This window comes from Bos indicus x Bos taurus, chromosome 8, assembly GCF_003369695.1.
Source record: "Bos indicus x Bos taurus breed Angus x Brahman F1 hybrid chromosome 8, Bos_hybrid_MaternalHap_v2.0, whole genome shotgun sequence".
In the NCBI taxonomy this organism is placed as follows: Eukaryota; Metazoa; Chordata; class Mammalia; order Artiodactyla; family Bovidae; genus Bos; species Bos indicus x Bos taurus.
Window position 1 is genome coordinate 60,556,090 of NC_040083.1, and position 14,587 is coordinate 60,570,676.

At 38.9% G+C, this 14,587-nt stretch overlaps 1 protein-coding gene across 1 annotated transcript in view; it reads left to right on the plus strand.

Annotated features, from left to right (window-relative positions):
* The window catches only part of MELK (maternal embryonic leucine zipper kinase), a 73,096-nt gene that overhangs the window by 38,374 nt on the left and 20,135 nt on the right, over positions 1-14,587 (plus strand). Inside the window, exons 11-12 of the mRNA XM_027549669.1 lie at positions 5,320-5,406; positions 12,951-13,079. Of these exons, the coding sequence (XP_027405470.1) occupies positions 5,320-5,406; positions 12,951-13,079 (216 nt within the window). The remainder of the gene's footprint in view (positions 1-5,319; positions 5,407-12,950; positions 13,080-14,587) is intronic.

Genomic DNA, 14,587 nt, shown 5'->3' on the forward strand with positions numbered 1-14,587 from the left:
CTGAGAATCTTGGGCGGGTTACTTAACTTTTCCAAACCTGTATATTCGTCTGTAAAAAGTAGGTTAAACCTATTCTTTGTCTAATTCCCAGAGTAGTTACGAGGTTGCAGTGGTTCTCATACTTTTAAGTCTGAGGCCCCCTTTATGCTCTTAATATTAATGTATTAAAATATTTATTTGATTCACTTAAAAGTAACAGTACTATACCTGTTACAGTTTATCACAAATAAATATTTTTATGAAAAAAGACTATTTGAAAAATAAATGTGGTGGGAAGAATAGCATTGTTTTACATCTTTGCAAGTTTCTTTAAAGTTTAGCTTAAATGAAGGCACTTGGATCTCACCTGCTTCTGCATTGTCTGTTTTGTTATGTTGTTTTGATTGGAGATCCTCCAGGGTCTGTAGACCACACCACACCCTGAGAACTGGTTTAATATATATATAGGAAGAAGCTTTAACACAGAGTGCTATGCAAGTTTAAGCAATTATATTAACAAACATTCCTACATTACTGTTTTAAAAATATTTTTTAACAAATGGAAGTTTGAACTTGATAAAAATGTGAGCTTTACTAAAGAATATGTGTAATTGAAAAAATTATAGTTAATTTAAAATATTGTTAGTTTTAGATATATAGCAAAGTGATTCAGTTATGCATATATATATATTTCAAATTATTTTCCATTATAGACTATTATAAGATATTGACTGATAGTTCCCTGTATTACTTAGTAAATCTTTACAGTTTATTTTATGTAAGAGGTAGCCACATTTTGTATATTAATAAACTATTGCTACATTAAAAAAAACAAATTTAGTGATTTAAAACCATAATAATTTACATTTTCTGTGGATCAGTAATTTGGGGCTCAGCTGGGCTGTTCTTGTGTGGGTCTTACCTGAGGTCACTCGTGTGGCTGCAGTCAACTGGTGACTCTAACATGGCTGGATTGTGTAAGATTCACTCAAAAGACCAGCTGTTGGGACTCCCCTGGTGCTTCAGTGGTTAAGACTCTATGCTTCTATTGCAGGAAGCATGGTTTTGATCCCTGGTCAAGGAACTAAGATGCCACATGTGACATAGCATGGCCAAAAAAACCCCCATCTGTTTATGCTGGGTATTTGTTGGGTCACATTGTGTCCACAGGCTACTCTGGGCTTCTTGATATGGTGGCTGGATTCCAAAAGAAGCAAGAAAGTGGGCAAGCCCTAACACTCAAGCATTTTTCAAGCCTCTGCTTTCATTGTACTTACTGTCTGGCCAAAGCAAGCCACAAGGCAAAACCCAGAGCCAGTATGGAAGGCGTAGGCATCAAAATTGGTACAATTCTTATCCCCTTTTCATAGACAAGGAAATCAATAAGTTAAACATAACTATTTAAGAAATAAATATAGTGAGAAGAGTGGCACTGCTTTATGTCTTTGAAAATTTCTTTAAAGTCTAGCTTAATAGAAGACACTTGGGTATTCATCTGCATCTACACTCTGTTTTGATAACATTGTTTTGGTTAAAGCATATGAAGAAAAGGTAGCCTCACACAGGTGTATAGTTAGAAAAACACTTTAATGCTTTAAAGGAGAAGTGTTTTAATAGCCTTGTCAGATAATTGGGGATGTTTTTGGTAATCTGAAATGTCTACAGTGATGTGGAGTTTGTGCATGGATCAACAGAGTAGTTTGGAGACACGCCACATTGTAGACCTGATACAGCTGTAGGGTATTTGCTTTCTGGAAGAATCACACCAATAAATATAAATACTTGGAAAAATAGGCTGTTTGTTTTTAACCCCTTCTCACTAGTCTGTCCCCTATTAGGACCACACAGCCTGATCTGAAATCCCTCCTGATTCTCCTGTAATTGTCAGTCTCTGAAATGTCTCTTCTCCCTCTTTCCTTTCACCCTTTAAGACATCTTTAGTATCTACTGAGCAAACACAATTAGAGCAGCAGCTTAATGCTAATAACTGAGAGCCTACAAACAGCAGAACGTATGCTCTCCTAGCAGTGTGGCAGCAGGGCCGGGGAGCTATGCTGTGCCCCTTGTGGGATGGTGACCATGTGTGGTGCCAATGCCTGTGTTCAGCCATTGGGGGTCATCATTTCTCCATGTGTGGGAGGGCTCTGCATGTCTTCTCGGCAGTGATCCTTAACAGGGGAGGATATGCTACTGTTTGCAATAGAATAGATGCCAAAATGAAGAAAATCTCTGATTTCAACAGCACGAAGATTATTTTAAATTGGGGCATTGTATAAAGTAAGATACATAGTTTTGAGGTTTTGAGTGTTCTGAAAATGTATATGATTTCCCTTACATATTAGTATAATAATTGCTCATATATATTGAATACTTACTGTAATAGAAAAGTGTGCTGTTATAGTACTATAGTATAATAATAGAGCCCTTAGGATACTACCCTTAAGGGCTTTATGTTTTTAACTCTTTTAATTCATTTAACCCTCATACAAACCCTCTGAAGTGGGTACTGTTATTGTCCCCATTTGCAAATGAAGCAGTTGAACACAGAATCATGAGATAACTTGCCCAAGGTCAAATAACTAGTAATGTAGAACCAGGATCTTAACCCAAACAGAAGGGCTCCAGAACATAATGGATCTGACAGGTCAACAGTTGAAACTCAGGTCCTGTATTCTGTGTAGCGGTAGCCTCTGTGATGAGCGTTACTTGTCTGGTTTCTGTTGGAATAGCTATTGGAACAGAGTCTCAGAAAGGTGGCATTGTGGTGTGGTAGGAAGAACCCTAAGCTAGGGTGAAAAATGCCCATCTTGGGCAAATGGCATAAATTTTTCTGAGTCTGCATTTTCTCACCTCTAATGTGGGTATTCTAATGTCAGCTTCTTCTGTATGTTTGGATTATGTTTTGTCATTTATAGAGAGCTTTAAAAGTAATGTCATTCATCTGTTACATCTGCCTTACTGAGCTATTGCAGGGATCAAATGAGTTATATACAGGAGAGCCATAAGGGATTATTGCTTTTTGAAGTATTCGCTTGTCTGCCTCAATATTGTCTTTCATCAAGGGTGAGCTATAAAAAATAATTCAGATTTACTTGGATATTTAAGGTAGAGATGCTGTTCTCTAACTGTATGCATGTTCCCCTATCATTTTCACATGTAGCTGTAGTACTCAAGTATTGTATCAAATAGAAGTTATATTCAGTTCCATTTTCTGCCCTACTGAACAGGAAATGTAGTAGGCACGGATAATCCAAAATAATTGGCTGGCTTTTGGTACACATTTTTGTACTTAGTTTAACTGGAGTGTGTGTGGCTGAGAATTCAGAGTACTTAAAGTAGTGAACCTTTTTGAAAAACCCAGCTTGAGAAACCATATTTTTCAGACTTTGGTGTCTTGTCCCACTCTTTTCATTCTTTCCAGTTCAAGAGCCCAGCAAAGAAGATCGCATCTCCTTCCTACTCTTCCTTCCTTTCCTCCACGTACCCTGTGGTAAAAGTACAGAGCAAGAGGCTATGGGGGAGAGGTTTTTGTTTTTATGAGAGTAACTTAAGATCATGGTGGGAACCCCAGAAATCTTGTCTTTCATGCTTGAGCAGTGGTATCAACAAGAAGATACCCAGCTGAGTTGTAAAGTGTCCCGGCTTCTGAGTCTGAGTTCTTCCTGAAGTGGGAATCTACAGTTAGGGGAACTGCTAAGGTCAAAGCATCACAAGGAAAACTTACTTATGGCATTGTTGACTTTCCTAGAACCATCAGTATAAACCTTTGTGGTTGACTTTCCTAGAACCATCAGTATAAACCTTTGTGGTTGACTTTTCTAGAACCATCAGTATAAACCTTTGTGGTCTCTGCATTCTCCATGGCCCGTGAGGTACCAGCCAGTCATACAGGTCATTGTTTGTACTGTCCCTGTAGTTTCATGGTGGCAGCATGATTTTCCCTTGAGTCTGTTGTGACAACTATGGTGTCCAGAACAAGGGAAGGTCATGATAGTGCTCTGCCTTCTGCTGGGCAAACCTCTCTTGGATCTTAAGGGTCAGTGACAGCATGAACTATGTGATCAAAAGAAAGGACCAAAATGGTTGGGAGGAGTTAATCATTGAAACAGTTGTTAAGGGGACTGGAAAAGAGAATGCTTGGAGAAGAAAGGTTGTTGATAATAGGAATATTCAAATTTATGAAAGACTTTTATACCAAAGAGGAAATAAAATTAAGACTGTTAGTAAAAACAGTTAACCATTTTTTGAGGGCCTCTTCGTGTAGTATTCCACATAGCTTGCATGTGTTACATGGCAGGTGCCATCTCTATTTTACAGGTGATGAAACTGAGACTAAGGGTGGTGTAATGACATGCTCAAGATCACATAGTTCTTTTGTGATATAATGATTAAAACCAAGGTCATCTACTTCTAAAGCCTGTCAGCTGTTGGATTGTAGCAATTCACAGTGGGTAGGAATCAGAAGGAGACAAATCTTAGGCGAGGAGGAAGAAGCTAACCATCCCAGCTGTTCTAGAGATGAAGACTAAGTAGAAAGTGAAACCTCACTTACTGGGACTGTTGTGAAGTGAACTCTTACATTGGAAATGTGACTTTATAATTACATTCCTTATAATTCTCTTCCTGTGTGATTTTCTGAACTCCTGTTGCAGGGACAGGCCAGACCCTACCTGCCTTTTCATTCTCAGTGATCCTTGTTTGGTTCTGAGAACCTATTTCTGGTCCCATCTCTGGTGAGGTCTCATTCTGCAGGGGTCAGGCTACTTGGATCATTTCTGTCCTTAATCAAAATAATGTTTGGAGGCAGTATTACTTCTTCCTTTTAACAATTGTGCTTTGCCAGTGCCTTCATCATAATGATGATTGTGCAGCATCTGTGGCACCATCAGAAGGGCTCCTTGGATTGTGCTGAACCCAAACATAACCTGGGAGACTATATGCTACAAGTCTGACCCACTCTTTACCCAGTCTCTTGTGCAGCCCCTAGTTTTCGATGCCTAGGTGGCTGCTCTTTGATGCAAATGTCGATCCCTGTCTTGCAGTAGGGGAGGAGAATAGAGTCCCTGGGCTGCACAGCAGAATTGTAGCAGTCAATCAGATGATGATGGGGACGTGAAAAGCTAGGAAAGAGAGCTCATCACCTTCTTGAACTGCTTATTGTTATCTGCTTATATCTCTAAAAATTGTGGAGGATGTTTATTCTTAACTAAGAGTTTGACAAACTCATGTTGTTTTTACATGTTGGCGTTTGATTTTATAACGTAATTATGATAATTTAAAGGTTTCAAAACCATATATATTTTATTAATGTTAATAAAATCGATAAAATTTGTTTTCTAGCTTATTCACCTTGATGAAGATTGTGTAACAGAACTTTCTGTGCATCACAGAAATAACAGGCAAACTATGGAGGATTTAATTTCACTGGTAAGAAATACAGCATGAATTTGAAAGTATTATCTTTTGTTTCATCTTTTTTTTTATCAGTACATTAAAAATAGTATAGCGTTTTTCAGGCCTAAGATTTTATCCTGGGTGAAAATACTGTATTGCACTTAGTTTATGTTTGTGTATATTTTCAACTCTTTTCTGACATCTGCTAGATATCCTCTTTAGAAATGAGGTTGAACAAAGAGAATTACGATGGGAAAAAAAATTAAGAAACAGATCAGACGAATCCAGAGAATTTTCAGAGTTCCAATTCTGACACCTTTAAATTCTGTAACACAGAAGTGTGATTCTGCTGTAGCAATGAGGTGAACACAAAGCGGTTTTCATTTCACCTGAAAGCATCCCATTTAGCATGACATCACCCCCATGAACCAGATGCATGTGATTCCTGGTGTTGGGTCATTTTTAGCCATTTTAGATGCCTAATCACTAGATCCTATATGTAGTTTCTCCTGGAAACAGAGGCTGTCTCTGAGTACAGTCTGACATGATGGGCAGGGATTGCACCCAGCTTACCTCCTGGTTCACTACCGTGTCTTTCATCACCTATGAGTTGTGTTTGCTTTTTCCTCTTTTCTAACTTGAAAGGTAAAGGCCTTAAGCAGATTTTTTTTTTAAAGAACTAACCAAAGCTTTGCTAAGCCACAAGTTTTTTCAGTGAGTAGATACAAAAGAATTCTTTTGAATGACACAGTAAGTCTTTTGAAAGACAATTTCAGACAAATGGAACATATCTGGAAAACAGTGATAATTTACTTTTTCAATGGAATGAAAGGAAATGGCAAGAATTGGGAACTGCTGCTGGATATGTCAGTTCCTTCTTTTTTTTTTAAGTATTTATTTGGCTACACCAGGTCTTAGTTGCAGCATGTGGACTCTTAGTTGTGCATGTGGGATCCAGTTCCCTGACCAGGGATTGAACCCAGGCCCCTGCATTAGGAGCAGGAGTCCTAGCCACTGGACCACCAGGGAAGTCCCAGGGCCTTCGTCTTTTACAGTGAAAATTTGAAGTTTTCACATAGACGAGTTTCATATAATCATGACTTTTTCTTTGGGATGATCTTTAATAGAAAGCCATATTTTGGATTCAAGAAATTGCTTTTTCAATTGTTATTATAGAAATTTTCAAATATCTATAGAGGGACTAGTATAATAACAATGATTTTCCATGTACTCATCTTCTAGCTTTAATTAACAGGTATTAACATTTTGCCAGTTTGTTTTTTTTTTTTTAATTTTATTTTATTTTTAAACTTTACAATATTGTATTAGTTTTGCCAAACATCAAAATGAATCCGCCACAGGTATACCTGTGCTCCCCATCCTGAACCCCCCTCCCTCCTCCCTCCCCACACCCTCCCTCTGGGTTGTCCCAGTGCACCAGCCCCAAGCATCCAGTATCGTGCATCGAACCTGGACTGGTGACTCGTTTCATACATGATATTATACATGTTTCAATGCCATTCTCCCAAATCTCCCCACCCTCTCCCTCTCCCACAGAGTCCATAAGACTGATCTATACATCAGTGTCTCTTTTGCTGTCTCGTACACAGGGTTATTGTTACCATCTTTCTAAATTCCATATATATGCGTTAGTATACTGTATTGGTGTTTTTCTTTCTGGCTTACTTCACTCTGTATAATAGGCTCCAGTTTCATCCACCTGATTAGAACTGATTCAAATGTATTCTTTTTAATGGCTGAGTAATACTCCATTGTGTATATGTACCACAGCTTTCTTATCCATTCATCTGCTGGTGGGCATCTTGGTTGCTTCCATGTCCTGGCTATTATAAACAGTGCTGTGATGAACCATTTTGCCAGTTTTATCTGTATCCCAGCACTGTCCTCCATCTGTCCTTTTTAGCTAAGACATTTCAAAGCAAATCCTATGTATCCTGTTGTTTTATGCAGAAAAACTTTGGCAGGAGATTCACAAACTTTAAAACCTGAATCTGAAAAGTAACACACTCAAAACTTCAATAATCTTTGGGTAAAAAGTCTTTAAAATAGTGTCCTTTATGTGGTGTATACATATAATTTTCAAACTTGAAACTGAAATGGAAATAGGAATTATGAAACAATATAATGAAGCATGATAGAGATGGTTTTCTGGTATTACATCTCTCTAAATATCTCAGTTGTCTTGAAAGCTGGGCATGACAAACATCAAGAATGTGTGAGGAGAGTAATAGTTTTCTTCTTGAGTACTTTCCCTTCATTCTTAAATACCTGTTTGTACTTATTTTCTAGTCCTAGGGATGAGTAGACAACATCTTCAAAACCTTGGCTGAACATTGGAATCACCTAGGAACTTTGATCCTGATGCCTAAATCCCAACCCCAGAGATTATTATTTCATTGATCTGGGGTGTGGCCTAAGCATCAGAATTTTTAAAGGCTTCCCAAATGATTGCAGTATGTAGACAGGGGTTGGGAGGTACTACTCTAGGTTCTTGCTCTTCAAAGTGTGATCTATGACCAGCAGCATCACTTTGTGTACCTCAGACCTACTGAATGAATCAGAATCTGCATCTTAGTAGAACCCAAGTGATTCATCGTGAAGGATTGGTCTGAGTCAGTGGTTCTCAACTGGGAGTGATTTTGCCCTTCCAGGGACATTTTTGGTTGTCACAACTAGGGTGTGTGTATATGCCAATATTACTTGGTGGGTAGAGGCCAGGGATGTTGCTAAATATCCTATAGTACACAAAATAGGCCCTGGCCACAAATTACCCAGGTCAATTATCAATAGTGTTGAAGTTGAGAAATCCTGGTCCGGGAAGTCTCAGAGAATTCACATTGATTCTAGGTACTTTCCAGTTTAAAGAGCCTTGGGAAAACTAGGTTTGAGATCAGCCATGGTTTGTTAACATTTTTTTTTTCCTGGTGTCTTGGGCACTCTGCTGTTGCATTTCAGGCTGGCTAGACAGGACAGAGATCAGTTTAATGTGATCCATGCTGGGTATGGAGCTGCTGATCTTGGTGTAAAGAGAGAGAAACAATATTATTCACAAACATTCAACTTTTGGAACTACCACTTATATATTATATACCTGAGCATTCTTAAACTGCTTTTTGTATTGGAAGTGAGAATCTCTCATGTGTCATGATTTTGAGCCATCTTGTTTTAACCCTCTTGAGATTTCCTCCAGTGGTGGTAGAGCTTCCTCTTCATTGCTTTCCTCACTTTCCCCCTCGTCTTCCAGCTGTGAGGGGCTCTGGATTGTGGAGCAGCCAGTTATCTGTTTGGGGAACTTCACTGAAGGTCCCATGTGCACACAAGGACCTCCAGACCAAGACAGATCCTTTCCCCTCACCCCTGTGGTGTAAACTCTCATGTATTCTGGTGATGGAGGTTTCAAGATTGAGGGCCCCATTGCGGGAATATAAATGTTGTTCATTCTCAAGACCCTGTTTTCTGGACACTGTTCTGTCTTACCCTTTCCTTACATGCTCTTTCTCACGCCCTTAAGACAGATGTCTTGGCTGACACGTCAGCCTCAGCAGGTGTTGTTCTGCACGTAGAACAGACTTCCTTATCTTCAAAGCCTTACTACATGACTTCCTTGTCCAAGAAGGAGACTCAATAAATATGCACTCAGGATTTTCTCGGACAGTTGCTCTTTCGTGAGCTCTCCCTGCACTGTCTCTCATAATCCTGTGTGGTTGTGAGAATTAATTCAGGACGACACTGCTATACCCCAGGAGCAAGGTCAGGGAAAGGAGACTGGGCCGCTCCTCAGTTTATCAACCCTGTGATCCAGTAGCTGCCTGTCCTCAGCCCAAGCAGTCCTTTAACATTTGGTTTGCGTGAACAATAATTGGGGATTTTAAAATGTTTTTCATTTCCTGGAAGTAGAACCTTCTTTATAACAGGTAAACCTTTTGCTTTACTCTCAGACATTTGACTTTCTAAAGAGGGAGCTGCTTAAAAGATAAGAGAGACATTGGTTGTGTTAGACTTCAGGATTGACATCACCTGGAAAGCATAACTAATGCATTGATTTATCTGTTATTAAACACAGAACTCCTCTGTGCATATTATCATAATAAATAGTATGCAGTAGCTGTGGCAAAAAAGTTATTAAAAGGATGCTTTTTTTGCCTAGGGAAATAGAGAGTTTCCAGGATGATTATTAAGCTCTGAGGTATGTTTAGAAAACTCCACCTAAAACTCAGCATTTTCCCAGTGTTGTTTACAATGCCTGGGTTATGCCATCGTTGACAAGCAAGTGGCAACTTATTTCTGAAACCTTGTCTCTAATCAGTTTATGGCATCCCTTTCAAAAAGGCATTTATCACAGTGCAAAAAAAAAACCTTTAACATGGGAATTATCTGGCGATCCAGTGATTATGACTTGGTACTTCATTCCTGGGGTGTAGAATTCAGTACCTGGTCAGGGAACTAAGATCCTACAAGCTATGCCGCACGGCCAAATAAATAAATGAATAAACAGTTAAATAAATAAAATCTTGAACATAACTTTTGGAGAGTAGAGAGTTAGTTTCACCCAGTTTCCAAGTACCTTCTCCATGAAACCTTTCCCATCCTTCTTCTCCCCAACTTATCTGAATGAAAGGCAACATTCCATGATAATTTATCACAGTGTTACACTTCTTCCACTAGATTGATATGTCCATTATGTCAGTTTCCAAGTATATACTACAATTGTGGCTATCTAAAATGTTAACAGATAAAACTTATTAATAAAATCAGAGGTGATAGTAGACCTCTTTGGGTCATGTGAGAGATGACATGTGAGACATGACCCCTTTGTGAGAGATACATAGCATAAAATACTATTTAGTTTTAAATTTTAACACTTTTACAGGACAGAGAGTCTCATAGTCTTGAGTACATTATTTGGAAACTTTTAGTTTTTCATGAGGGTTGAACAGACATGTTTATATTCAACACCTCCTAAAACCTCACTAAAATAATAATAAAGGACTAAAAAGGCAAACATTTCACAATGAAAAGAATGAAAGAGGAGATAAAAGGCATGTCAATAAAATTTTAGAAATTATTAAATAGCTAAGTGGCAGCTGACCTAGCATTTTGGAGAAAACTGAAAGCAAAGTGCATGGAGTGGGAAAAGGCAGTAAGCAAATTGTTAGGTCCCTGGACCTCCAGAAAGGCTCAGGAACCAGAGGTCCTAGGAACCTCTGGAGTCAGGGAAGTGAGCAGGCTGGCAACCAGGAAGATTGGTTGGAAGTCTCTGTTAGGAGCAGTTAGACTGCTAGGTCCCTTTCTTTACCTTGTGCTGCATGATAACCTTTCCCCCACTCCAGCAGAATACTGGAGAGACACTGAACCAGACATGCTCTTGTACCAGATGCAGCTCAGGTGGGGGTGATGAGCCGTTCTGAAATGGATGCATTGACACACACAATCCCCTTCCTGAACAGTGAACCACCATCTCTAACTCCCTTCCCTATTCAACTCTGAGAATGCTGGGATCAGGATTTTATCCTAACTGCAGTGGGGTTGGGGAAAATACTGGGAGACTCATCTCTAGGGAAAAGCCAAGAGAAGAGACCTATTAAACCAATGGTTGGGAGTTCAACTTCCTGCCTGTTAACCTTAAAGCAGGGCTTCCCAACCCCTGGGCCACAGACTGGTATGGTCCACAGCCTTTTAGCAACCAGCCCACACAGCAGGAGGTGAGCAGCGGGCTGGAGAGTAAGCAAGTGAAGCTTTATCTGTATTTACAGCTGCTCCCCATCGCTTGCATTACCGCCCGAGCTCCTCCTGTCAGATCAGCAGCAGCATTAGATTCTCATGGGAGTGTGAAGTCTACTGTGAACTGCATATGTGAGGAATCTAGGTTGCATACCTATTAGAATCTAATACCTGATAATCTGATTCTGCATTATGGTGCGTTGTATAATTATTTCATTATGTATCACAATGTAATAATAGTAGAAATAAAGTGCACAATAAATGTGATGTCCTTGAATCATCCAGAAACCATCCTCCCCTCACCCCCCCATCTGGGGAAAAATTGCCTTCCGCAAAACCAGTCCCTGGGGTGAGAAGGGTTGGGGACTGCTGTGTTAGAGAGAAGCCCCCAAGGTAATGAACTGCCCCAAACTACACATAGAGTCTTTTAGCTGTGTAGTATGCTCTTTGCTTCTAAATAGAGACATATCAGCCAGAGATCACCAGACCTTTGAGGACAGCCTCCAACATGAAAGTCAAAGATCAAAACAATGGGGTCGGGGAGAGAGTGAAGCAAAAGTGTAGATACTCAGAAAAAATCAGATAATGCAGGGAGTGGGAGAAAATGGCTAAGAAACAATAATTACTATTCTTTGAGATAAGAGAAGCTATTTCTTTTTCGAAATAGGAATAAGATGACTTAACAAGAACATTTTAAGAGATAGCTCTTGAAGATTTAAAATATGACCAGAGAAATGAAAAGCTCAGTAGACATATTTCAAAATGAAGTTAATGTGAAATCTTTCAAAGGTAGAACCTAAAGACAAATATATGCACGAAGAGAAGAGAAGGTAAGAAAGGTCCAACATACACATAATAGAAGCTGCAGGAAAATAAAAAACAGGAGGGGAAGGAACCATCAAAGAAACAGTATGAGGAAAAATATTCCAGAAGTGAAAGTATAAGCAACTAGGGCTTGGCAAAATGGATGAAAATAAATCTGCACAAAAGCCTAATTTAGTAAACTTCCAGAAAACTAGGGGTGAAAAAGGAGGTCCAGATTTTCTAGAGACAGGAAGCAAAAGGTCATACACAAAGGTTTGGGAATCAGAAAGACTTAATTTTCTGATAACTGTACTAAAAGTGAGAAGACTATGGGACAGTGCCTTCAAAGCTGTAAAAATTATTGTCAACCTAGAATTCCATACTCAGCCAAACCAGAATCAAGTGTGTGAACAGCATAGTCATTTACCAGACATGCAAAATCTCAAAAAATTTACCTCCCATTCATCCAATAATTAAAAAGTTTAATAATTGGCATGGCAGGGGTTCCCCAGGACTCTACTCACCTTTTGGCCTCTGTTCCGATTGATGTCAGGGTACCAGTTAAATATTTTGGACATTACCTTTATTTAGTTGTAAGGACTATTTACGTGATTATAATAACATAAATGTGATTTAACTAAAAATTGTGATAAAATTATAGTAGGATACAGGAAGGAGATGTGTTGGGGTAAAAGGAAGGAATTGAAATAGAGCTAATTTCTTTTTTCCATAGTAAGAAAGCTAGAGACAATATCTGACACTAAACCACAATTTAAAGCTGTATAATCAATTGATTTAGAAATACAGAGGAAATAACTGAAAGTGTTAAAACGTGCTACCTTTTAGGGAGTGGAAATTGTGTGTGGGTATGGTGTAGGGGATTGCTGTTTTTCATTGTATGCTTTGTAAAGCTTAAAAAAAAAATTCTAAACTCTGAATGTCATGACATTGGGGAAAAATATTAATTTAAAATAAAGATGATGTCAAAAGCAAGTTTAGTCTTCTAAACAACTTGATTTTCTTTTCTCCAGTGGCAGTATGATCACCTCACAGCTACTTACCTTCTGCTCCTAGCCAAGAAGGCTCGGGGGAGACCGGTTCGTTTAAGGCTTCTTTCTTCCTATGGACAGGCCAGCTCAACGCCAGTCACAAACATAAAGGTGAATGTTAGAACCTCTTGTGTGAGTGCCATCCACTCTTGCCATGTGCTTACTCTGTTCATGAGTGAATACACACCAGGAAGGTTAACTTTGCTGATGTCAAGGACCCGGAGGCAAGGCATTTTATGATTTAAATATTTTTGTTAAGGGAAATGAGAAAGTCTGAGCTTGAATGCTAAAATTTTGAATATCTGGCTGGCATTAAAAGAAAAATTTCTCCCTTCCTCCTTTTTTCCCATGAAAGTAACTCCTGATTGTTGTAGAATAATTTTAAGCCGCAGATAAGCTAAAGGAGAATATAATTTATCTATAAAGCTACTACCATCTATAGATAAAATAGTTTATATTTTACTGTCTTTCCAGTCTTTTTTAGTGTGCTTGTTTATATCTTATGTAAATTATAGGACAAATAATATATGCTTTGTTTAAATGAAGTGTTTCAGTGAATATTTTGATACTCATTTATGTTAGGGGTTTAGGATGTTTTGAATAGTAGATATAGCTCATGCAACTCAAATTTCTTGTATGACTTGTAACTATTTTTTTCTATTTTGTAGTCTTTGTCTCATTTTCCTTCGTCATGAATGTGTAGAATGGTGGAGAAGCCTTACCTATTTGGAAGCACTGTGTCATTCCTAAGTGCTCACATCAGTCTCTGTTTTCTATGTGATTCTCTGTATTTCCCATGGCTTAAAATTCTGCCTTCCAAATACTTTGCTGAATGGAAAGTGGAGCTTTGTAATATGATCTTCCTTCCATTAGTTCAGGTTGCAGTTTAAATGATTTTAGCACTAGAAAACTGTACTTTTGTTATTCTCAGAGAGAGGGAGTGTGCCCTCTTTGTGGAATCCAGGATGTTTGCTCAGCCTCTCAGTTGCGTTTGAGTCTTTGAGACCCTATAGACTGTAGCCCGCCAGGCTCCTTTGTCCATGGGATTTCCCGGGCGAGAATACTGGAGTGGGTTGCCATTGCCTCTTCCAGGGGATCTTCTTCTCCCCGGGATTGAACCTGCATCTCTTGCATCTCCTGCATTGGCAGGCGAATTCTTTACCACTGTGCCACCTGGGAAGCCTGGAATCCAGTATAGCCCAAATGATTATGTGAGTGCAGTGATTTTTTTTTTTTAATTGGATGATAATTGCCTTACAATGTTGTGTTGGTTTCTGCCATACAACAATGTGAGTCAGCCGTAAGTATACCTATGTCCCCTCCCTCTCGAATCTCCCTCCTACGTCCCAGATATTTTTTTCTTTAGGTCTCAAAGCTGTGTTTTAAAAATCTTCAAATGCTACCCCTTTCATAATCTTTTGTTGAATCCACCCATATCCCCACCCCCGGCAATTCCTTTAACAATTCATGTAGACCTCTTTTTTGGCACTTGTCAATCATGTACTGTACGTATAGTGGTTCTTTTGTCCCTGAGAGGCCTAACTTGTCTCCCTTCTCTCCCTAGTTGGTCTTTTGAGCAAATTAAAAACTGAAAGTGTTAGTATAAGGGGCTGTTGTGT